At 38.6% G+C, this 22,953-nt stretch overlaps 3 protein-coding genes across 4 annotated transcripts; 2 read left to right on the top strand and 1 right to left on the bottom strand.

The window, feature by feature from the left end:
• The first annotated feature begins 274 nt into the window (after positions 1–274).
• LOC103941474 (probable methyltransferase PMT15) lies at positions 275–5,496 on the top strand. The gene is made up of 6 exons (XM_009351669.3): positions 275–1,300; positions 2,988–3,198; positions 3,308–3,605; positions 4,186–4,578; positions 4,735–4,812; positions 5,085–5,496. Exons 1-6 carry the CDS (start codon positions 635–637, stop codon positions 5,335–5,337), a joined length of 1,899 nt encoding a protein of 632 aa, XP_009349944.1. The 5' UTR covers positions 275–634; the 3' UTR covers positions 5,338–5,496.
• LOC103941472 (plant UBX domain-containing protein 9) lies at positions 5,473–10,456 on the bottom strand. 2 transcript variants are annotated; one of them, XM_009351666.3, is made up of 11 exons: positions 10,249–10,456; positions 9,356–9,417; positions 8,777–9,227; positions 8,621–8,704; positions 8,450–8,530; positions 7,967–8,089; positions 7,690–7,875; positions 7,485–7,604; positions 6,596–6,739; positions 6,462–6,518; positions 5,473–6,019 (listed from the first exon to the last, which is right to left on the bottom strand). In XM_009351666.3, exons 1-11 carry the CDS (start codon positions 10,330–10,332, stop codon positions 5,912–5,914), a joined length of 1,500 nt encoding a protein of 499 aa, XP_009349941.1. In that variant the 5' UTR covers positions 10,333–10,456; the 3' UTR covers positions 5,473–5,911. The 2 variants fall into 2 exon arrangements, with proteins under 2 accessions (XP_009349941.1, XP_009349942.1); XM_009351667.3 differs by lacking the exon at positions 9,356–9,417 and having other exon boundaries at positions 10,249–10,400.
• Positions 10,457–11,673: 1,217 nt separating this feature from the next.
• On the top strand, positions 11,674–16,138 carry LOC103941473 (COP9 signalosome complex subunit 1). Its single transcript, XM_009351668.2, has 6 exons — positions 11,674–12,200; positions 13,340–13,660; positions 14,535–14,651; positions 14,756–14,841; positions 15,264–15,498; positions 15,962–16,138. The coding sequence occupies exons 1-6, from the start codon at positions 11,799–11,801 to the stop codon at positions 16,136–16,138; spliced, it is 1,338 nt and encodes a 445-aa protein (XP_009349943.1). The 5' UTR covers positions 11,674–11,798.
• The last annotated feature ends 6,815 nt before the right edge of the window (positions 16,139–22,953 follow it).

A 22,953-nucleotide genomic window follows, 5' to 3' on the forward strand; every position in this document is an offset into this window, starting at 1 on the left:
ATGGGAAATCCTAATTATTAATAAGGAATTAACTATAGTGAAAAAAACCAGAAAGAAATTTCAGTGGACATGCCAAGAAAGGCAAATTCCGAAAACAAATGGGTGTAATAAAAGGTGCACAGAATCCGAAGTCAATATGGACTTATGGTAAATGCATTGTTACCTTGAAATCCATATTGACTATGCATTTACTATAGTAAGTACACATTCACACGCATTGCACGCATTCTTTGAATAAATTCCTACACTCTCGTCTCGTGTGCATGAGGCAAACTATGTTCTTCAAATCAATACCAAGTTGTGGTGGTAGCGTCGGGATCGAGAGAGACAGACACAAGCAGATACACGTTTTTGTTGGTAATTTAGATTCCCGCAAGCTCTTGCGTCAACAGTTTCATATTCAAACAGCTAAGTTTCAGCCGACCATTAACAAGGTTATATAGATTCTACTGGCATACACGGGTGTATTTCACTCGCCTCTTCCAAATGGAAGGGTATAGAAAATTTTTATAATATCAACCTTGAAACCCTCTCACTCAAATCATCAACCTCTTTCCCTGTGTATATATATAGACACACACACCCTCTTATCCTCTCTCTCTCTCTCTCTCTCCCTCTCTCTCTCTCTAAAACAATGGCTATCCAAACTCCACTACAGTACTTTTCACTGAAACCCAAAAGAGCCAACCTTTATTTCATGACGGTAGCCGCAGTCCTCTGCACGATCTGCTACCTCGTCGGAATTTGGCAGCACTCAACCAGCCGCGCCGTAATTAACACACCTGTCTCCGCCGTCGCCTCATGTCCTCCAATCACCACCAACACAACGATCACTCTCGACTTCAACGCCCACCACCGCGCCGAGGACCTCCCCCTACCTCCCGTGGCTGCGCGTGTGGCTCACCTGCCGGCCTGCGACGCCAAGCACAGCGAGTACACCCCGTGCGAGGACGTCACGAGATCGCTCAAGTTCGACAGGGATAGGTTGGTGTACAGGGAGAGGCATTGCCCGGACAAGGAGGAGCTCCTGAAGTGTCGGATTCCAGCGCCTCACGGCTACAAGGTGCCGTTTCGGTGGCCGGAAAGCCGAGAATCGGTTTGGTATGCAAACGTGCCGCACAAGGAGTTGACCGTGGAGAAGAAGATGCAGAACTGGGTTCATTACGAAGGGGATCGGTTTAGGTTCCCTGGTGGCGGGACCATGTTTCCTCGCGGTGCAGATGCGTATATTGATGATATCGGAAAGTTGATTAATCTCAGAGAGGGGTCTATACGGACCGCCATCGATACCGGTTGCGGGGTAAGCAAGTTTTATTTACTTTTTTTTATTCATTTATTATTTCGGTTTGAAAAGCTATCATGGTTATGGTTACGAGTTTGGTGAATGGTAGTTTGGCTATGGCCGCAATGTTCATGTGTAAATGCATATGTTTGTTAGGAGCAGGTAGGTTGGTTCTTTGTCAATTGAAACGATAATGATTTGTATTTTGGGTTGAGTATTTCACATTCTTTCTTTGGATATGTGCTTTGATTATCTGACAAGAAAACGTTTATGCTGCATAATTTTGTCGGAACTGTGATCTGCCAGCCGGAATGGCCGAATCGGCCAATATGTGACACTTTGGTCTGTTTTTTTTTTTTTTTTTTTTTTAATTGAGGATTGTTTGAGTAGAAAGCAAGCGTCTTAAAGGTGATAGGGTATGAGGGAATTTTCATTTTATTTGTTTCCTTTTGTGTTTGATAACTTGAGTAATTCAAGGAAAGAGAAATCCTAAGGAAAACTACAGAAATTTCAACCTTTTATGGGCAGAAACTTAATACTAAAAAAAAAAAAAAAAGGAAGTTGCAGCTCGGTTTTTTATTTTTTATTTTCATTATTATTATTATTATTTTATAACTATTTTAAGAATATTAATTCTCATTGTCTAAATAGAGGCATATAAGGTTCAGTTGTCTTTGTGGACCCAGAAAGGTAAGTTGTAGAAATCAAAATTAAGAATTAAACAAAAAATATATTTTTTGTTTAGCATGATATTATGAAAGAAATTAGCAAAAATGTGGGTTGGCAGGGTGGTGGGTAGGATTATTCTACATTATTTTGGGAAAAACCAAATTGGAAAATGGTTTTTGAAAACCATGTTGTCTTAATTAAGTAGTGAAAAGTTATAAAGTTAAATATCCATTTCAGCCCATTTTTTCCTCATCAAATTATATCGTTTGTTCAAAAAAATAAAAAAAATAAAAAAATCCATTTCAGCCAATGCTAAAATTTCTGGAAAATAATTGGCTAGTAGAAATTAGACCATGAATGAAAATAATTTGAAAATCTTTTTTATATATGCACCCTTGGCACTGAAGCAAAGTGCATAAAAGATGTCGGTCAACATGATAAGTTTATTTTACTATTAATTAGCATTGACTTGTGGAAAAAGCGATTCTATATATCTTGCAATGTACTTATTTATAATGGTAGTTACTTAATCTGCTTTTAATGCCAAATTAAATGTAGACATGTTTACATAATATTTGTTCATAGACTTTCCAACCTTCCTTAGTTTTACCAACTATCTCCTTAATTATTTTGTACAAGTCACCCTCTAACAGTTCAACAGAATTCTTTGTCAATAACTTTTATTTAATTGAAAGTTTATTTTCAAAGGGAAGTGCTTTTGACATGTCTGATTTAGCTTCTCACACACTACTTTTTATATTGATACAACTGCTATAACTAAATAAAGGTAAACGGTGCGTAAGAGATCAAAAAAATTGTGTGAAAATCACTTCCCTTTATGAAAAAATAAGTTAGACTAGTCAATTGCTCGTTCTGTTACCTGTTCATATTTCTTTAACATTCAATATTCGTGGTGCAGTCACGTAAGAGTGACAAAAACCATGGAATATGTAACCGCTTGAAATGAAGATTTTCTCATGCTGATATTTGTCATGTGTAATTAGAGTGACGAATATTCTTATAATTTTCCTTTAAGGTTGCAAGTTGGGGAGCTTACCTTTTGTCCAGGGACATTCTAACAGTGTCATTTGCACCAAGAGACACACATGAAGCACAAGTTCAATTTGCTCTTGAAAGAGGAGTTCCTGCATTGATTGGCATTCTTGCTTCCAAAAGACTTCCTTACCCCTCAAGAGCTTTTGACATGGCTCACTGCTCTCGATGCCTCATCCCCTGGGGCCAATATGGTAAATTCACTGTAAACCCTGATCAACTTTAGGTTAAAACATTTTCTTTGCTCTAGTATATATGATGCTTGAAGATGAAGATGTTTAACTTGGGATTTTGATCATGCAGATGGACTTTACTTGATCGAAGTTGATCGAGTTTTACGCCCCGGTGGGTACTGGATTCTTTCCGGGCCACCAATAAACTGGGAGAATCACTGGAAAGGATGGGAAAGAACAGCTGAAGATCTTAAAGCTGAGCAGACAACGATTGAGAATGTAGCAAAAAGCTTATGTTGGAAGAAACTGAAGCAGAAGGGTGACCTTGCAATTTGGCAAAAACCCACCAACCATGTTCACTGCAAGGTCACCAGAAAGCTCTTCAAGAAACCATCCTTCTGCCAAGCTCAAGATCCTGACACTGCTTGGTAATGTGCTTTTCCTTTCTTAAATTATCTAGTCTCTCCAATTTCTGAAATAATTTTTCTTTTAGATTTTCGTAGATTTTCTCTAACAATAATACTAGAGACATGAACTTACCATACTAAATTTTGGTTACCAATAAATGTGACTATTTCTTATTTGCTTTGAACAAATAAGGTCGAGGATGGGCCTAGCATGAAACACTAACACGTCAGATGATATCTTAAAATTTGGTGTCTATAGTACTAGAACTTACCTACACCGAACATGTCTCTGGCGATATTCCATACCTAGAACGCAATTTAATTTTTCCACGTAGCAATACGTTATTAGTTTGAGATACCATCACACTAGTGTTCCCGGTATAGTTAAGACAAGTTTTCCAGCTGTTAAAGAATGTACACTTTGGCATTGATCCAAAACCAACCTGATAGCAAAGGCAGGTAGAGTAGTTAAACTGTCCAAGTCGAACCATCCATACACTCGTATTTTGTTGCTGCCTTTTTGTTCTTTACTCGAATCTTTTTTTAATCTTTTTTTGTTTAAGTTTTACTCAACATCCTTGCATCTCTTTTTTTTTGGTAGGTATACGAAAATGGAGGATTGTTTAACCCCACTTCCCGGAGTGAACAACATAAAAGAAATTGCAGGAGGGCAATTGGCTAAATGGCCAGAGAGGCTAAACACAGTCCCTCCAAGAATCAGCAGTGGGAGGCTGACAGGAATCACCGCTGAGAGCTTCAGAGAAAACACAGAGCTATGGAAGAAAAGAGTAGAATATTACAAGACCGTGGATTATCAGTTGGCAGAGCCCGGGAGGTACCGGAATCTGCTCGATATGAACGCTTACTTGGGCGGCTTTGCAGCTGTACTTGTTCATGACCCTGTGTGGGTTATGAACATTGTCCCTGTTGAGGCTGAGGTTAACACCCTTGGAGCCATTTATGAACGAGGATTGATTGGAACTTATCAGAATTGGTATGCTCTTTCCCCCATGCAATAACGATAAAACTATTTGAACCGCATTTACGAATCATGTTATGAACCACGTCTCCAATTAGAGATATGGTACGGAATACCGTTTTGTCATATGCATTGCTTTGTTAGTGCTGCTAATGACTTGTTACTTGGCAGGTGTGAAGCTATGTCTACTTACCCAAGAACCTATGACTTCATTCACTCTGATTCAGTTTTTACCCTCTACAAGGACAGGTGACTTCCTCAGCCTTGCACTCTTGAACATTGAGTTAGTCTACTTTAATATGATTTCAACTATTATTTCAGCATCAATCGTTCACGCGCATAAACTCTTTTGATACATGAAGTGATTGCGTCTCATTGATGCTTTTAATCCCAATATACGTCAAATATGCAACACCTACTGATTGCGTCTCATTGGATCAGTCGCGCGAACAATCCATCCCTAAAAAATCATCAAAAGCATTTAAAATTACTAACTTGAACATGATTCATTTGTGTTGCAGATGTGAAGCGGAAGATATTCTTTTAGAAATGGATAGGATTTTAAGGCCAGAGGGCAGTATAATCTTCCGCGATGACGTGGACGTGTTGGTGAAAGTCAAGAGCATCTTGGATGCAATGCAATACGATGCCAGAATCGTTGACCATGAAAACGGACCAAAGGTGAGAGAGAAGATTTTGTTGGCGGTCAAGCAGTACTGGACTGCCCCAGCTCCTGCCCAAGAAAATCAAGAACATAGCAAATCGACTTCATAGGCCTCTACCTTTAGGGCTTTCCCCTTTTTTTTATTTTACTTCAAATTATTCCAATTTTTATGTCGATAATTTTGAAATTTAATGATTTTTTTTTCCCATGCACTCAAGATTTGTGGATTGAGAATTCTATACCAATGAAAAGAAGCAGTTTAAATGCAATTTTTCTACAACAAAAACATCCTCGTGTCGGTAATCGAAGTTCCACCAACAGAGCATGCTACAAGATCGAACATGTCGTACAAACTCAGAAGGCATGCAACATGGAGAAGGTAAATCATATACACACCGGCATTATCCTGATGAATGCATGTCGCTTTTCTTTGGTTTACAGGGTTTGAGGTACGGCAGGTTGTTTGAGACATTACCTCCCATGAGCAGGATTACTAACAGCATTAACGGTCAACCAGTTCAACGTCCACTACCTTCCGAGGACATGATCTAGGTTCCAAACCTGGCCCGGATCATGTCCCTTTAGCTCCCTAGTAAAATGAATCAACCGTAGACAAAGACCATACCTTTCATCTTGTGTCAAGTTGTATGATCAGAGACGAAACTTCGAAGGAAGAGCTGTACTCTAAATCAATTCCAGAAACAGAGCTTCTTGTTTATTTGTCAAGCCAAGTTCACTCAACGATAGTATGCTGTCACCAACAGTAAAAGCACGCCGAGGATATGACCTCACCTGTTCACAGAAATAAAAAACCTCAACCAGAATGCCAATCATGTCATGTCTGCAAGAAAGTAGACGTGCAGCATCGTCCTATTTAGATGACGAAAAACAACCAAACTTTTGCTGGACAGTATGGCAACCATGTCATGTCTACTGAAATTAAACACCGCATGTGATTTAGAGTCTACGGCATCGTCTGCGTCTTAAATTACCACATTCGGGGTCAAATATTCCATTTTAACAGCCCATGATTCTGTATTGAATCCTGCAACTGGATATAACAGCCCATGCCTTAACAGTTTGCTAATGCCACAATCTGAAAACCAATTAAAAGTGTTCTACTATTTTCTACTTTTTTATTTTATGAATTTCATCCAATTTCGTTAAAAAAAAAAAAAAAAAAACAAACAAACAAACAAACAAACAAAAAGCCAAAGAAAAGAGGAGTGTTTACCACTCTGTAAGTTCCAGGCTTAACCTCTCTACCAACATCTATGAAGTCGAACAGAACCTAAAATGGAACAAGATTTTTGGTCAGTTGAGACAAAGAGACGTTCTTTTTAACTTATAAAGATTTTAAAATTGTACCTGAAGCTTGTCAGACTTGTTAAAGCGGCGACTAAGGCGAGTTCCATTTGGCATCCTTACAAGAAGAGTCACAGCATTCTGATCATCTATTGCTGGTTCACAAGGAAGCGAAGCCCTTTTCGCAGCAAGCCTCCTCTCGAGTTCCTGCCATCAGTGAGACAATTAGACTGTAGGGAAAAGAATTATAACATTATGCCATTGAAAAATCAAAATGGTAATCATTCCATCATAAACCTCAACCTCATTGACTGATAAACTACCAAACAATATTGGGAAAGAGGAAAGCTGTGTAGATTGAGGGTGCAAAGACAGTCATTGAAGTCACAGGAATCTAATTCTATTTCCTTGATACAGTCATGGAACACATTGAAAACTACCAAACAACAAAAAGGAATACTCGTATCTGCAGATGCAGACAGCACTACAAAATTTACAACAAAATCCATATACATATACTCGGTGACCAAAGCCTGTGCAACAAAATTTACAGCTTCATATCTGCAGATGCAGACAGCACTACACATTTTAGTTATCATATGCAGTCGTGAAGTCAGCGGCCTGTGTCTTTGACTATACATTTATCTTTATTCGAACTCTGAGGTTCTTCAGATCAATAATTCCACCATGAGTTCTGAACTACATGAACTTAAGCACTAAAAACACATGAATATCAAAGAACCATTCTTATAGAGATACACCAATAAACTTCTTCAACATGTAGGACATCGGGAACAAATTAGACAATCAAGAATTACAATTGTTTCCTAGTATCTCTTGCAACACTTAAAAGTAGGAAAACATCACAATATCAAGTTTTATGCAGAGAAGTGGAATCCAAAAATCAATTGTAAACAATAGCATAAAACAATTCAACAATATTGACAGATACCAATGGATCAATCTTTTTGTTGTCAGAGCCGACATCCTTTATGTCACAAGTTCCAACTTCATTAACACCATTCATTTCCTTTTCTTTATCAGCCAAGAGGGATGCGAGATACTCACAATCCTGCAAGCAATATTTCTAGCAGTCAAGAGTTGGACAACTGGAATACCAACACTCACGATAGTGATTTCAAGAAGGATTTTAAAACCTGTTGTTCTCTAAGCAATTGTCTTGTTGTTAGAGCGGATGATGAAGGGCCATGAACAGGCTGCAAATTAGGATCCAAATTTCTACTTGGACCACTTGTAAAATTAGGTGCATATGAGGATTCACCAAAAAGTGCATTCTCAAGCAGTATAGCTTCGTCAAGCTCTTTGGAAGAAATGCCGCCTAACTACAAGGATATGTAAACAATTGCATTAGTATAGCAGTCCCTGTTCTTTAAATGGGCTAAATCAAAAACATTTAGAACAAGAAAATGATACCTCTTCAGAACTAATGGCAAGGTTACCCTGCTGAAGATTGTTCCCAGAATCATGCTTCAACTCTTGACTCGCTTGTTTTCTTTCTACATTTCCATCTCCATCGTGGTGCATTGAGGTTTCCCACTATAAATTAGGAACAACCATTTTAGAAGAAACAAAACCTTTTCCTTCAGAATGGGAAGAAAATGATATTTCTATTTACGATTTAGAATGTATAATACTCAGAAGTTCAGCAAGAATACTAAACACATTTTTGGCCAGAAAAACTGCCTAAAATTTATCTGAAACAATTTCTGCAAAAGGTTCTAACGTGTATGGTGCAAAAGCCTACAATTTCCTTTCCCAGATCATATAACCTGTAGTGAAATTGTCTGAATGAAAATTCCTATACAATTCTTATTCAAAAGTCTTTTTCTTCCTTAAATTTCTCACTGTATGTGCACACTATTACACACACACACACACCATAAGTAGAGGCCATACCCTTGATGTACTATAAGTTCCTGGTACTTGGTTCTTATCTTTCATTTGTTGCTCACGCTTCGCTTTCTCTCGTTCTGCTGTCTGAACTCAATTCAATTTTAAATAGATCAATACCCTCTAAGATATGGAAGCAACCTCCCAAAACAAAGCAAAGCATTCAAGATTAGGAACCTTCAGGGACAGTGAAACTGCACGATCAAAATCATTGTTATCTAGGTGAATTTGATTATCTGGAAGCCCATTAACAGGAGACACCTGCATGAAAAAATCTGACAAGAGTCATAACTTAAGAATGACAAAACTTCAGTTAAATTGGCAATAGCGTACATTTTGAGCCCTGCTTTGCATATTCAGAAGATAAGCCTTTTGAGCATCTTGTTTTGAAGCCTCAATAGCAGCTCGAATCATTTCCTCCTCCACATCATTTCCATGTAGATTTCCGGTCATGTCCTGAATGGGAGGCCTCTGTCCTGAGAGATGAGGCTGATCATTCCCTCTGTTAAACTCCACAGGAACCCCAGGTACCGCTCCTGGCTGTGAACTTAATGGTGCACGACCAGTAATTCGATTAAAGAGACCTCTACTGTAATTAGGATCAAGGAGTAACGAGGGCCTGAAACTCCTAGCAGCAGAGAGAAGTGGTCCAAGTCCTTGTGGTGCAACTTGATTCTGAGCACTCATATTATTGTATTGCGGGTAAGCATGTGGTGCAACCTGATTCTGGCCATCCATATGAGAGAAATTGTACTGGGGGTTAGCAGCCGACCCCATATTTGTACTGCAGCCGGAAGAACAGAAGTAAAACAATTATCAAATAGTGAAGAAACACTAGTGTAGAATGTTAAAATGTACTACTAAGTTGAGCACGAAGATAATGAGGAGTAAGATGAACTCAAGATGCAATACAAGTCTCTATATACTCCCCCAAAATGTGCATTCACGGCTTCGCTGAGATTTCCTCCGTATTCCTGTTTACCAGCCAAGACGCACCAGACAACTCAGAAAACATAGAAGTCCATCATAAAGAAAATACAATTCACATTACCGGGTGCAAAACATTTAAATACCACTTTTGAGCAGGATAGCACAGTGTCCCTAGATAATCCACATTCAACCAATCCTAAAGAACTAAGCCCACCTCGGCTCAGCTTCCAACCTCACAACCAAGGCCACCAAAGCCTTAGCGGTAGCACTTGATGTAAAAGGCCTGAGGTATGACTAACTGATAAGCTTATGGTGCTGAGGAATAGATTTTTCAAACCATATATTCAAAAATAAAACACGAAGACTGTTACACGCTCAACGCACGAGTCATCCTAGAAGACGAAAATTAGAGTAGCTCATCGAATGCTGCAATGCCAGCCAGACAGAGAGCAAATTCAGTTAAGAATCCAATCCACGAAGGCTCTATTCTTCGTAATCGACGAATACTTGTGCATCTACCTTAACATCGCACACTAAAACCTTTTAATTTGCAGAAAGAAGTACCAAATCTTAGATCCCGAATTCAAGAACTTATGCATGACACAACATTTTACCAAGAATTCAAGAAACTACACAAGCATGACTACCTACATTTCATCAAGAAGTCAAGAAATTGCACAATCTTGCACTAAAGAGAATGGCTCAAGAAACCCTAGGCAGAAAAGCGGCACCGTTTTTGCTAATTTTGAAAAAATTAAAAACAAAAGCAAATAATAATCTTACAAAACAAACATTCAAGGAACGCAATGAAAGCTTGCACAGCGACTCAACAATATGCCAAGTCACTGAAAATTGAGAGAGAGAGAGAATCGAACCTCCAGTTTTCGAAGCGCGAGTGAGTGAGACGCGCCGGTGATGCTCATGTACGTGTCGATCATGTCCTGAGTTGGACTCGCCATTGCCGTTCGATTTCAGAGAGAAGTTGCAGAGAGAGAGATTTCTGGAATCCAATGTTGGATGTTATTGGGAGTGCTGCAGAATGTGTATGTGTAAAGAAATGAGGAGAAGGGGCAAAGGAACAAACCCACGTCTTTTGCGCGCCTTTTTCAACAGGGACACGCGGCTTAAAGCAAAATGCAATGATTGTCCGGTCACGTGACATGCGTCCAAATTATGGAGTACCGGAGTCGCTTGTTCTTCTTGAATAATTTAATTTTAGCAGATTTTTCTATTTTTTAAAGGTTTATAATAAATTTTAGCAGATTTTTTTTTCTAAGATTTTTCTATTTTTTAGCTTACAAAGTGTAATTTTTTTTTTTGTCAAAGTGATGGAAGGAAGCCCAACAAAAACGCTAAAAATAAGTGGGCCTAAACCCCCACATGAAAAGGAGGGCCGTCTATGACATTACAACTAGAATCTAGATTTGGACCAAGCCCATCAAACTTATTGGTCACGAAACTCTCCTTTTTTGTTTGTTAAACAAAGAGTGTAATAGCCTTACGAAGGAGGGAATTACAAGATAATGTCACGATAAAGGGGTTGAGCGCATCTTGCTGACATGGGACGCGCTGGTGGTGACATGGGAGGTGGTTGGTGGTGACATAGGAGGTGGCTGGTGGTGACAGGAGAAGCGATGACTCTGGGGTAAGAGGTTGGGGAGATAGAGAAGGAGTAGGAGAGTGACACAATAAAAAATGAAAAACTGAAATAATAAAAGTTTTACTAAATTTTTTTTTTTTTAAATCTCTCTTATAAAAAAAAATTATAAAAAAAAAAACGAGTAAAACGAAAAGGTTTTATGTATGAAAGTTGAAATTTCACGATACTTGAGGGTTACTCTAAAATTAATGAGTAATACTACATTTACCATATTTTTCATAACACATTTGTATTATCTTTCTAATAAAAGTAGAGTACATCAACATATATGAGTTTCATCTGTATTAGAGAACTGATACAAATATGATAAGAATAACATTTTTGAAAATTAAGATGCAGGTATTGATGAGATTTTTAGGGCAAAAATGCTACTCTTCCATATATTTCTATCATCTCTAATAAATATAGGACGCGCATGTACTGGTAGACCTTACATCTATTAAAATTATAATATAAATAATGATACAAATATATGATAAGTATAGCAGCATATACTTTTTGGGATGAATTATGATTCCCTTGCTTGTATGCTTCTTAATTCAAACTGGGTTCAAAAGCCTTAAACAAAAGCCCGCCCAATCCAAAAGTCCAGGAATAGGAACAGTCCGGTCGGCCCACGATTCGTTTCGCTCTCCTAGGAAGTAGAAACCGAAGAGGAAGAGTGAAGAGGGAGGGAGAGAGCGGAGCAGCACTGTAGCACTACCCGTACAACGTAGACAAAAATTCCCCCCAAATTTCTGCCCTAGGGTTTCAGACTTTCCCCAAATGGAAAGCGATGACGAGACATCGGGACCAATGATCGACGACGAGATCTACGCCAACGGCGTCGATGGCGACGACGAGAAGCGCAGCCGACCGATCATCAGCAGCGAGCAACTCGATATCGAGGCCTACGCGAGCCTGTACAGCGGCCGTACCAAGATCATACGCCTCCTTTTCATCGCCGAGAGGAGCCAAAGCAACCAGGCCATGGAGTTGGAGGCTCTCCGCATGGCCTACGACGAAATCAAGAAGGGGGAGAACACCCAGTTGCATAGAGAGGTCGTGCAGAAGATCGGTGGTCGATTGGGGCCCGAGTATGGGATGGACGTGGCTTGGTGCGACGCGGTGGATAGGAGGGCCGAGCAGAAGAAGGAGAAGCTCGAGAACGAGCTCAATGCCTACAGGGTATGTAGTTTTATGACTCTGGAATTTCTAGGATTTATGTGATTAAATAGTTTATGGGTTTTTGTGGTGATTTCTGCTGGGTTTCTTGTAATTTGTGTTTAATTGTTTATGTTGTTATGTATTTGATATTTTTTTGTTTTGAGAAGAAACCGGTAGAATTTTAGAAAAACAATAGAACGAATCACAACAAGCGGAAAAGAAATCCACCAAATAGAAAAGCTAGCTAATTCCATTTGTTCATGTTGTTATAACTGATATGGTGTGCCTATAGTCTATTTGCTGTGTTTATTGTAATAAGTCTGTGTTTTATTGTATGGTTTGTCATAGTATATCATTTTCGGAGTATGATATGTATACACTGACCATAGCAAACTCCCTCTCGCTGTACCAAAATAGAGATCTGATTTAAACGATCAGGTACAGCATCACATTTGACACCTGACGAAGGAATGTGGTTATGGATGAGATGTTGTATTCAGGATACAGGGTAGTCATGGTCCTTTGGTTTGTATTTTAGGCAATGTTGGGTAGTAAGTAAACAACTTGTTCACCCCTCAACTTTAACTTGCTTTCGGATGCCTTGGTGGATGAGTGAAAAGATGTTAAAGGGAAAGAATAGATTTCATTTTTTTTGGGTATAGGAGAAGTAAAGGAGATGGTGGACTACAGTTTTGTACAAGTAAATGAATATGGGGTTTTGATGATTAGTTAATTGAAATGGACAGTGGTCGTTATTCTCGTCAACCTAGTGAATCTGTCGGGTAATAATCAACTTTGGGCTCAAATTGGAGGTTTCCAAGTGCAACATTGTCATTGGTTAATGCATCACAGATTTTTTCAGACACATTTAACTTATACATATTGCATGTTTTTCAACCGTTTATCCTCTTAGAACTTCTTTTTTGTAACTTCTTATTGGGCTCTAATCAGTTCTCATATGCAATGATTAGGGTTCTGCTATCTCTAATGGTGGGAAAAAACCTACATTTGGGATTTCTCTCTGTGAGGGTTGTTATGCATATTTCCTTGCTCATGTTCATAAATGGTGAAATAAGTGCAATATATGTGATTGAATCTTCTTTGGCTCCCATTATCTCATACCATGATCTCTCATTCTTCCTTCAAATGCTTTTGTGCAGACAAATTTGATCAAAGAAAGCATAAGAATGGGTTACAATGATTTTGGAGATTTTTATTATGCTCATGGTCAACTTGGGGATGCTTTTAAAAATTATGTTCGGACTCGTGATTATTGCACTACGTCAAAGCATATTGTTCACATGTGCATGAGTTCAACTTTGGTCAGCATTGAGATGGGTCAATTTACTCATGTCACAAGCTATGTTACCAAAGCAGAACAAATACCAGAAGCCCTTGACCCAGTCACTGTTGCTAAACTTCGTTGTGCTGCTGGCTTGGCTCAATTGGAATCTAAAAAGTACAAACTTGCTGCTCGTAAGGTTTGGTGGATGTTTCTTTTTTCTTTTTTTTTTTTAATCTTATTGTCATTTTTGTATTTTTGGAATGGATATAAAATCTTGTAGCTTTGTGCGTTGACATAAAGTACTTGCAAGTTTATGATCCATGTGTTTTTCCTTTATTTGGTTAGGCATGTTATGCTTGGTATGCTAATATGATTTACAGATGTTCAGAAGGTCAATTAACGATTTAACAGTCAATGATTTCATGCACTAAATTTGTTTCAACTGCAAACTAAGAGGATGTGATTGAGTTAATGATGACTTGATATGTCTGTGTTTGTGTGTGTATCTTTAAAGATATAGGTGCAGACCGTGAGGGAGTGTTTGGATGCTCGGCATTTGGTGTTCACACTTCACACAATGAACTTTATCATGTACATGCTCAGTATATAATGACATCTTTCGTTTTTTTTATCTGATTTTCTGGATCATTTTTAATACGCCTTATGAGAACCTTCATAGTGTAATTATTTGTTTACAACTCGCTTTAATTGCACTATGTCGTCATTTTGTAATCTTATTTCAGTTGTAATCTATATGCTCTTGTTGGGCAGAATATATGACAGATACTCGGATAATATTGAACTTATGCCTTTAAAATCAAAGGAAACAATTGGTCTTTAATTATTGCTAATTTAGTTTTTTTTTTTTTTTGGTCTCTAAGTTTTAAGATTGTCCCCGGTTCCCTAAATTTTGTGTCTATCCAACTTGAAGAGTGTTATTACCCCCATTACCTTGTAAAATCAATCAACTGCAGTGTTTTGTCAATGTAGTAGTCTATGCCTTTTCTTTATCTGTTGCTCTTGTGAGACATCTAATGTTTTTATCACTCTCATTCATTGTGACATTACAGTTCTTGGAAACCGGGCCTGAATTGGGAAATCACTACAATGAAGTGATTGCTCCTCAAGATGTAGCAACATATGGTGGGCTTTGTGCACTTGCAACTTTTGACCGCATGGAACTGAAGGCATATATTCTTTCTTTCCTTTCAACTATCTCTCCCTTTGATCTTTTGGGTTTTTTTTTTCAGAAGTACAACACTCTTTCTCAGTAAATGATTTTATATGACAGAACAAAGTTATAGACAACCTGAATTTCAGGAATTTTTTAGAGTTGGTACCTGAAGTCAGGGAGCTTATCAATGATTTTTACACAAGGTAATCTATTGTAATGTGATCTTTTTAGTTGTTGACTTGCTTTATCAGTGTGTTAATTTTGGCAATGGTGCTTCGACATGCACAATGGATATGGTGGGGGAAGTTCAAGTTATACTAAGAAATAGTCTGAAAGATTTATAGGTTTTCAATCATGTGAGGTTCTTAATATTAGTTGTTCTTTTTAAACAATCTTATCAAGTGACATTAAACATTACTTTGCAATTGCATTAAACATTGCTTACTCTTAGTTTCAGTTGCAATGAGTTAATGTTTTCCAATTCCTCATTTGGATTGAATATGAAAAGTTGAAGGTGCTTGTGCAATTGCTGTTATCGGTTGGCACTTGGCAGTGTAGAATGCTTGTTATCTGATGATGCTCAGGGATTCAGTTTTAGTAACATTGATCTTCTCATCTTTTACAGCCATTATGCTTCATGCCTGGATTACCTTGGGAATCTCAAAGCAAATCTGCTGCTTGACATCCATTTACATGATCACCTTGAGACGCTCTACGGCCAGATCCGCCACAAGGCCCTCATCCAGTATACGCACCCCTTTGTGTCGGTAGATTTAAACATGATGGCCAATGCGTTCAAAACTGATGTTGCAGGGCTGGAGAAAGAACTTGAAGCTTTGATCACTGACAACCAAGTCCAGGTGTGCTTTTCAATGATATCTGCTGTATCTACTTAATATGGGATATTTACCTAGCTTGTAACGTTACAAAATCTTGGTAACTCACTCCATGCCCAATTGTCAAATGGACCTCATATATATATTGGTTCACTTAAGTGTGGGCCTTCACCTGACCACTTAGGAGGCGCGGAGTTGGAACCCAATAGGTTAATTGAGGTATTATGCACAATGAATCAGCATTTGTGGTAGGGTTTGGAGGGTGGGGTTGAAGTGAAGTGAACTTCAGAGTCTGTTTTTCATGTGTAGTATTTTGGGCATGAAGTTTGGAACCCAATCGGTTAATTGTGGTATGATGCACGATGAATCAGAATCAATTTTTGTGGTAGGGTTTGGGGTGGTGGGTTTGAAGTGAAACTTGAGGGTCTGTTGTTTTTCACATTTAGTTTTTTGTTCTTTATTGACCCAATTCATGACAACACTGCAGGCTAGAATTGACTCGCACAACAAAATCCTCTATGCACGGCATGCGGATCAAAGGAATGCAACTTTTCAACGGGTGCTACAGACAGGGAATGAGTTTGATCGGGATGTTAAGTCAATGCTGCTTAGGGTAAATCTCATAAAGCACGAGTACAATCTCAGGGCAGCGAGGAAGCACTGAATTTATTTTTGGACGATGTGTAAATCTGGCAGTCTGGCCAAGATTTGCGTTTGTACTTTTTATTTTTGACGTTCATCAGCTTGGTCAAGTAGTATGGTGGAGGATTGGACACATGTAGAAAACCAGGATGCAAATATATGCGAAAATTACGCAATGAAATGGTTACTGTCTTGTATATCCAGAGTTTTATTTTGATTCTGATTATTCTGTCATCTGTTGCTTCTGCTATTCTTCAGTTTCTTGATTTCACTCACACAAGCAAGTGTCGTGAAATGTTTCACTCTTTTACTCGTGCGCATTTAAATTTACAGGCTTTAACTTCCTAAATGTTGTGAAAAGGATAACATATGTGTAGTGGTGTATAAAGTAAATAAAGCATAATATTTACGAGGTTCAGCAAGTGTCCTTACGTCTTGTGGACAGCAGTAGTAGGTTTTTTCATTATTTGAAATAATAGGAGTATAAAGATAACTCTCACGTTTTTTCTCTCTTCTCTCTAGCCTTGGCATACTTTTGGCTTTCTCATGGAGATGATGAGAATTGGTGTGTTTACAAATGAGCTCGGCACACTTATTTATAGTAGATGGTGTGAAGTACAAACAAAATGACTTTACTAGTGGTTTGTGAATTATCCACCACTTTGTTAGCACTTTTACGGCTCATGCTTATATGTTTTACACTATTCATGCTTTGGTTTTTTCACATGGATGAATCAATATCATTAGAGTTGGTCATCCACGGTTACAACAATCCTTTTTGGATGGTCACAAGTCTTTGATCTACAGTCTCATTAGAACTTCTCCAATAATAACTCATGAAATGAATGGATTGTCTAAAGGAAACGAAAAAAAACACTTTTCTCATATGGCCAATAGAGCATACTCTTAGATGCTTTCCCTGATCGACGCCTCTCTCTAATTACAATAAATGTGGATTAACTAGCTTGTTATCAAGCCGATGCATGTTGATACAATTTGTTAAGATGCATGTCGATACAATTTTTTAACTTCAAAAATAAAAACTTTGAAGACATGAGTTTAGTCTTGTCCTTTTTCACAAAACATTCCCTTTTGTTTTATCAATATGCATGATAGTTGGAGTCTTTGTTTCTAAAGGTTGATCACATGCGCTCCGAATACGAATGGACCACTCGTCTTAACAAAACGCATTAATGACTAGCTTCATAGATATATGTGTTTTTGAGAGACATGAAGATGTAGCAACAAATGTTTGCTTTCTTGAGCGTTGTAAGATCAACCTATTTTTATATGTAAATGCAAATCCTTTATGTGAGTTATCTACCGAATGCTAGAGAGATTCAAATTTTGCTTACCCAATAAGACTATGACTATTAGAGTTTACTGGAATAAAACAAACATTTGTATTAAGAAAACTATCAAGTACCGTATGTATTTATATGCACTATATCATCCAGCATTTTACTATCTATGACCTCAAGTAAGAGTATCTCCAAAGGAGATATCAAAAATTTTATATGGATTGTCTTGACAAAAGAAGGTGGTTTTCTGGTTCCTAAGGAGATATCAAAGTCCTACATGGATTGCATTTTCCACTTTGTTGCCAAATTTGAAGGCTAGGTCAAAAAAAAAAATCATAAAATCTTATCGGGTTGTGTAACGTTGCATGTATCTTCCCGACGCATCGTCGAGAACAGATGAACCAAATTGATTCCTCGGTTTATTTGTTTAGAAGCGTAATGTGGACGTTGGGAAGTTACAGATTAGAAATTTGATAAGCGGATCTTCCGGTTTAGATTTCTAGGGTTGTGAACCCTATCCTCAATCTTGATCGATGGTTGACTTCTTATAGTCAACTAAATAGAGTTTCTAACGTGCCGTTTATCTCAAAGTGTTGTTGACAATTCATGAAGCTTAGTGGGCTCATTGCGACGACAGGTGTCTTAATTTACGTACGAGTGAAAATAATATAGGTGATTTATATTGAATTGTTATTTTATTTTATTGCCATTGATCTACGGTTGTGAATTGTGAACTACGATTGGCTTGATCCCTCCAAAGGGTACGTAAGTAGTCTAATGAGAAGTTAAAATGTAGCCATAAAATAAACGAAATTAAATTTTAGTGGAAAATCATCAAAGAAAGAAATGTTAGAATGGTTGTTAACCTAAAGGGTAACAATGACATTTTTTGGCCTACCATTAAATGCATTTCCGAAAAAAAATTGGTGGGGCGGGGCATTGCACACACTTTTAAGCAATAGTGTGGAAGGCAATCTACATGTTGTAGTTGTTAAAGGTTTGTTGAACCATATGATACGATTTTGCTTCCACACTCTTGAGCAAGAGTGTGGAAGGTAATCTACATGTTGTAGTGGTTGAAAGTTCGGAGAAACCATACAATACGATTTTGCTTGCACACTCTTGAGCAAGTGTGTGTAAGGTTTTGTTGAGTTTGTATATGCCTTTTCCGAGTTGTAAGGCTTGAAAATTTTTGAATGCTTATAAATACTAAGAATCCACAGATGTAGGTTGTATTGTTCTTCCTTTGCTGGTGAAAGAAGGTAAGTTCTTTCATCACCCGGTTGGTAAGAAGAGTAGTGAGTTGCCGAGGCAAAAATGTTTATTAAAGTACTAGTTGTATCTTCCATCACCTGGTTGGTGATATGAAGGTGAGTTCCTTCATCACCTAGTTGGTAAGAAGAATGGCAAGTTGCTAAAACTCAACATTGTTTATCAGAGTACTGGTTGTGCTCTTGATCACCTGGTTAGTAATACGAATGTGAGTTCGTTCATAACTTGGTTGATAAGAAAAGTGGCAAGTTGCCGAAACTCAAAATTGTTTATTATAGTATTGGTTGTGCTCTTCACCACCTGGTTGGTGATATGAAGGTAAGTTCCTTGATCACCTGGCTGGTAAGAAGAGTGGCAAGTTGTCGAAACTCAAAATTGTTTCTTAGAGTACTAGTTGTACTCTTCATCACCTGGTTGGTGATACAAAGATGAGTGTCTTCCATCCCCTGGTTGGTGGAAAGAATGGCGAGTTGCCGAGGCACATTGTAGCACATTCCGAAAAGAAAAAAAGGTATGTTGACACCCTTTCGTAGCTCAGTTGGCTTATGTATGAATGTTTTGAAAGGTATGAAGTTTATGTTGATTGACATGAGTAATGCTTATAACATGAGGGATGTTCATGATATGCATGTTATTTATGAATGTTTTGCTATGCATGAAGGAATCCATTATTTAGATATGTGAACCATGTTGGTTATACCACTTAGTTTCACTTGGTGTTGAAGTACGTATGCTGAAGCTCTAAGTTAGAGTATAGAGGTAGGTCAGAATTAGACCAAGTGTTCTAGTGTTAAGAATGCAAAAGACTTAGACAAAGTTGTCTGAATTGCCTTTTCATCAAATATTTGCCAAATGGTTTATGTTACAAAGGATGCCAAACAGTTGAAGGTCGAAACATTTGTAATGCATATGCCTTTCTATGATAGCCTTTTCTTCAGTACCCAGTCCTTCACTTTGAAAAAACGATGCTTAACCCCATCGTCATAACAGGTGAAGGTACATTCACCCCTGATTGTCTTGATACAAACCTTTATTCCTCTTGCCAAAAGGTGAATAAGCTTGGTCACCTGGCAGGTTGCTAAGTGGGGCAGTAGGGGATGCAACAAGTGTTTAGATGGCCAAAACCTTCTCACTTGGTAGAACTTGACATTCGCTCCCCACTTATTGATAAGGGTTTACCATATAAGGATTCCCTTGGTACGTCATTGCCTCGGCAAATGCATGATTGTAAGCTTGCGTCATCACCTCAGAGTAAGTCTTCCAAGTGTTAGCATTGATCATGTACTTGAAGAAGCATTCACACATGTCTACCATGAGGGCCCTGAGTACTGTTTTGTCATCTACCTCACCGCAATGAGAGTATTCGTGGTTGAATCAACGGGCATATTCATGCAATGACTCATCTGATTTCTGACGAATGGTGTATAACTCATCAGTAAAGTGTAAGCGATCAACTTAGAATATGTGTTGAGCCATAAAGAGTCTTCTTAGCTTGGCTAGGGAATTTATCGTATCAAGTTGAAGATGACAATACCAATTAAGACCTCCACCAGAAAGAGTGGAGGGAAAAATGAGACATCGTTCCTCATCAATATGTCTCTGGTATGCCATGGTGGATTCAAAAAGGTGGATATGTTCAATTAGATCTTCCCTCCCAGTATACGATTGCAAGCCAAGCTTCTGTTTTGTTTCTTTTTGTAGATGGGTGCAAAGGATCCTCCTTGTCAAATGGCCTAGCCTTGGCTAATTCCAATCAAGTATCCTGGCCTGACGCTCGGCCTTCAGCTTGTTCACTTCCATAAGGAGTTGCAAGATAAGGGGATCTTGAATGGAGTCAGGCACAATTGAAGCTTTCTTTTGTAAGTTTCCATCATTTCTTGAAAGTATGGAAGATCGGTCAAGGACATGTGGCATTTTCTTGGACTCAACATACTGGCTGTTAGAATGTGCCTGTTGAAAGTCCTCTGAGTCTTTGCCTTTTTATTGCCCTAAGGCTTATCCGTTCATTTCCTGGATTAGGGGTTGGCCTAGGTTACAGTAAGAGAACAAGTTATTCGATGATCCTTGGGTCATTGATCCTTGAGCCTATGTGGATAGGTTTTTGTTGACACTGCCTCAAGAAGTCTTAATGGTCACGATAAACAACTTTTGATCCTTCCATTCCTTTTGCAAAGAAATGTCTTCATCCGCTTCTCTTGCTTCGATTTGAAACAGCTGGGTTGAGAAAAGTCTCGTGTTGATCAATATCTTGGTGAGAATGTTGTTCCTCATTAAGAGCGCCCATGTTAAAGACATGTGAACCTTCGCGTTGGAGGGTAGTCATGTGGTGATCTATAGTCACGGAGGTGAAGGGCTTATGAGACTGAGTCTATCTAGCCTTATGAAGCATATCGAATAACTTCTTATACTGTTCTTGGAGGATCTCATTCTGATCGTTATTTTGTTGTTTTGAGCTTCAAGCTCTTCGACCTTAGCTTGAAGAGCAAACTTCTTTCTTTCCTTCCTTCGCTGCCTCACACCACGCACGAAAAGGGTGTCGTTGTGCTTGTTGTGGCTTCATTCACTCCCCATGTTGGAAAGGGATGCCTGACCAATAGTGAGTGTACAAACAATGGAAATCAACTTGACGAAGCTGGTAAGAGTAGGAATAAATGTCATTCCCACAGACGACGCCAAATGTTGATGTACAAAATCAACGAGACTTTGGAACAATGTTAAGTGTCAAGTTTGTGACTTTCGCTTGGTTGCTCCGGTCACCTAGTGAGGAATGTAAAGAGATATAGATAGGGAAGCAAACATAAGATGTATGTGATTCACCCTAAGTTTGGCTACGACCACGGAATAGAGGAGTTTTCATTAATAGTAAAGGGTTTACACAAATACATAGGTTCAAGCATAATCATCATTAGTTGATTATAATGACTAGTTTAGTACGATAATGACATTCCCCCTAATTGTAGGAGAATGGTCTTCTTTTATAGTGGAGGAGAGTCTCCGGCTTTCATTCGCGGTCGATGTGGATTCTAGGAGATTTATTCTGATGTTGACACGTGCTGTATTGTGATTGACATCCTGGGTGGAGGGAAACTCTTAGAGCAACTCCACCCCTATCCACTTTGCGCCAGCACCCAGCTCATTTTTCCACTCAAGTAAATAGTAATAGACCCTAATGAACAGTAATAGGCCAAAGCATCTCCACCCCTAACAAAAAATAGCCTAGTCAATTTTATTAAAATATTATTAATTTTTATTATAAACTAATAATTTGGTGTTTTAATTTTTGTCTTCATCTGACACCCCTCCCGTCTTCTTCTTCCTCTTCTTCTTATTCTTCCCACTTTTCCCAGTTTTTTCTTCTCCCTGTACACCATCTTCTTCTTCTTCTTGTTCTTCCTTTCCACTTTTCCCAGTTTTTTCTTCTCTCTGTACACCATCTTCTTCTTCTTCTTGTTCTTCCTTTTTTTTTCTCCTCTCTGTACACCACATCATCAAATCTACCCTATTCTAAACATGGACATGCGCACACCGTAAATCCCCAAAAATCAACACCTTCATATTCAAAAATTCATCGAAAATATACAAAACGGAAAAAAAAATTCCAGTTGCAGGAAGATCCGAGGACGATTCGAGTTGCAGGAGGATCATGATTTGGAAGGGGGACATGGTGTTGAATATATGGATTTATCAGGGGAAGGGGGTTGATGGGGTTCCAGGGATCGGGATGGGTTCCAGGGATCGGGGTGGGGTTCCAGGAGCCGGATGGGGTTCCAGATGAGAGAGATTGTAGCCATGACGTTAGCAAGGCGTCAAATGAGCCGTCTCCTTCCTCTGTCGATTTTAGGCCGACCTGTGGACTGGCTTGGGCTGGGTGCCAGTCTATTCCACCGGCTGGAGTGGATTGGCTGAGTCTCAGCTTGTTTTTTCCACTGGGTGCCAGCCTCTTTTGCTTCCGGTGGAAGTGCTCTTATGCTTCGGCAGGGGTACCTCAACACTCTTTAGTGAGTCCTTGAAGGTATGAAGTTGACCGGTATTTGGTAGTTTCAGAATTGGTCAAGTATGGTACAAACAAAATCTAATATGAGTACTCAATACAATAGATATGAATCTAGATACAATCCAACAATCTAGCAGATCGCATTGGAAACAAAATATAAATGGATCCGTACATCTAAGATTTGGGGAAGACGGAGAGATAAGAAATCATGGGAATCAAGCAAGCAAGAATCCGTTCTTCTTTAATCAGTTCTCAGGTTATATTTTGTTT

Source organism: the organism of the source record quoted next, unplaced genomic scaffold (genome assembly GCF_019419815.1).
Source record: "Pyrus x bretschneideri cultivar Hongxiangsu unplaced genomic scaffold, Pyrus_bretschneideri_v1 Contig102, whole genome shotgun sequence".
NCBI classification, from domain to species: domain Eukaryota; kingdom Viridiplantae; phylum Streptophyta; class Magnoliopsida; order Rosales; family Rosaceae; genus Pyrus; species Pyrus x bretschneideri.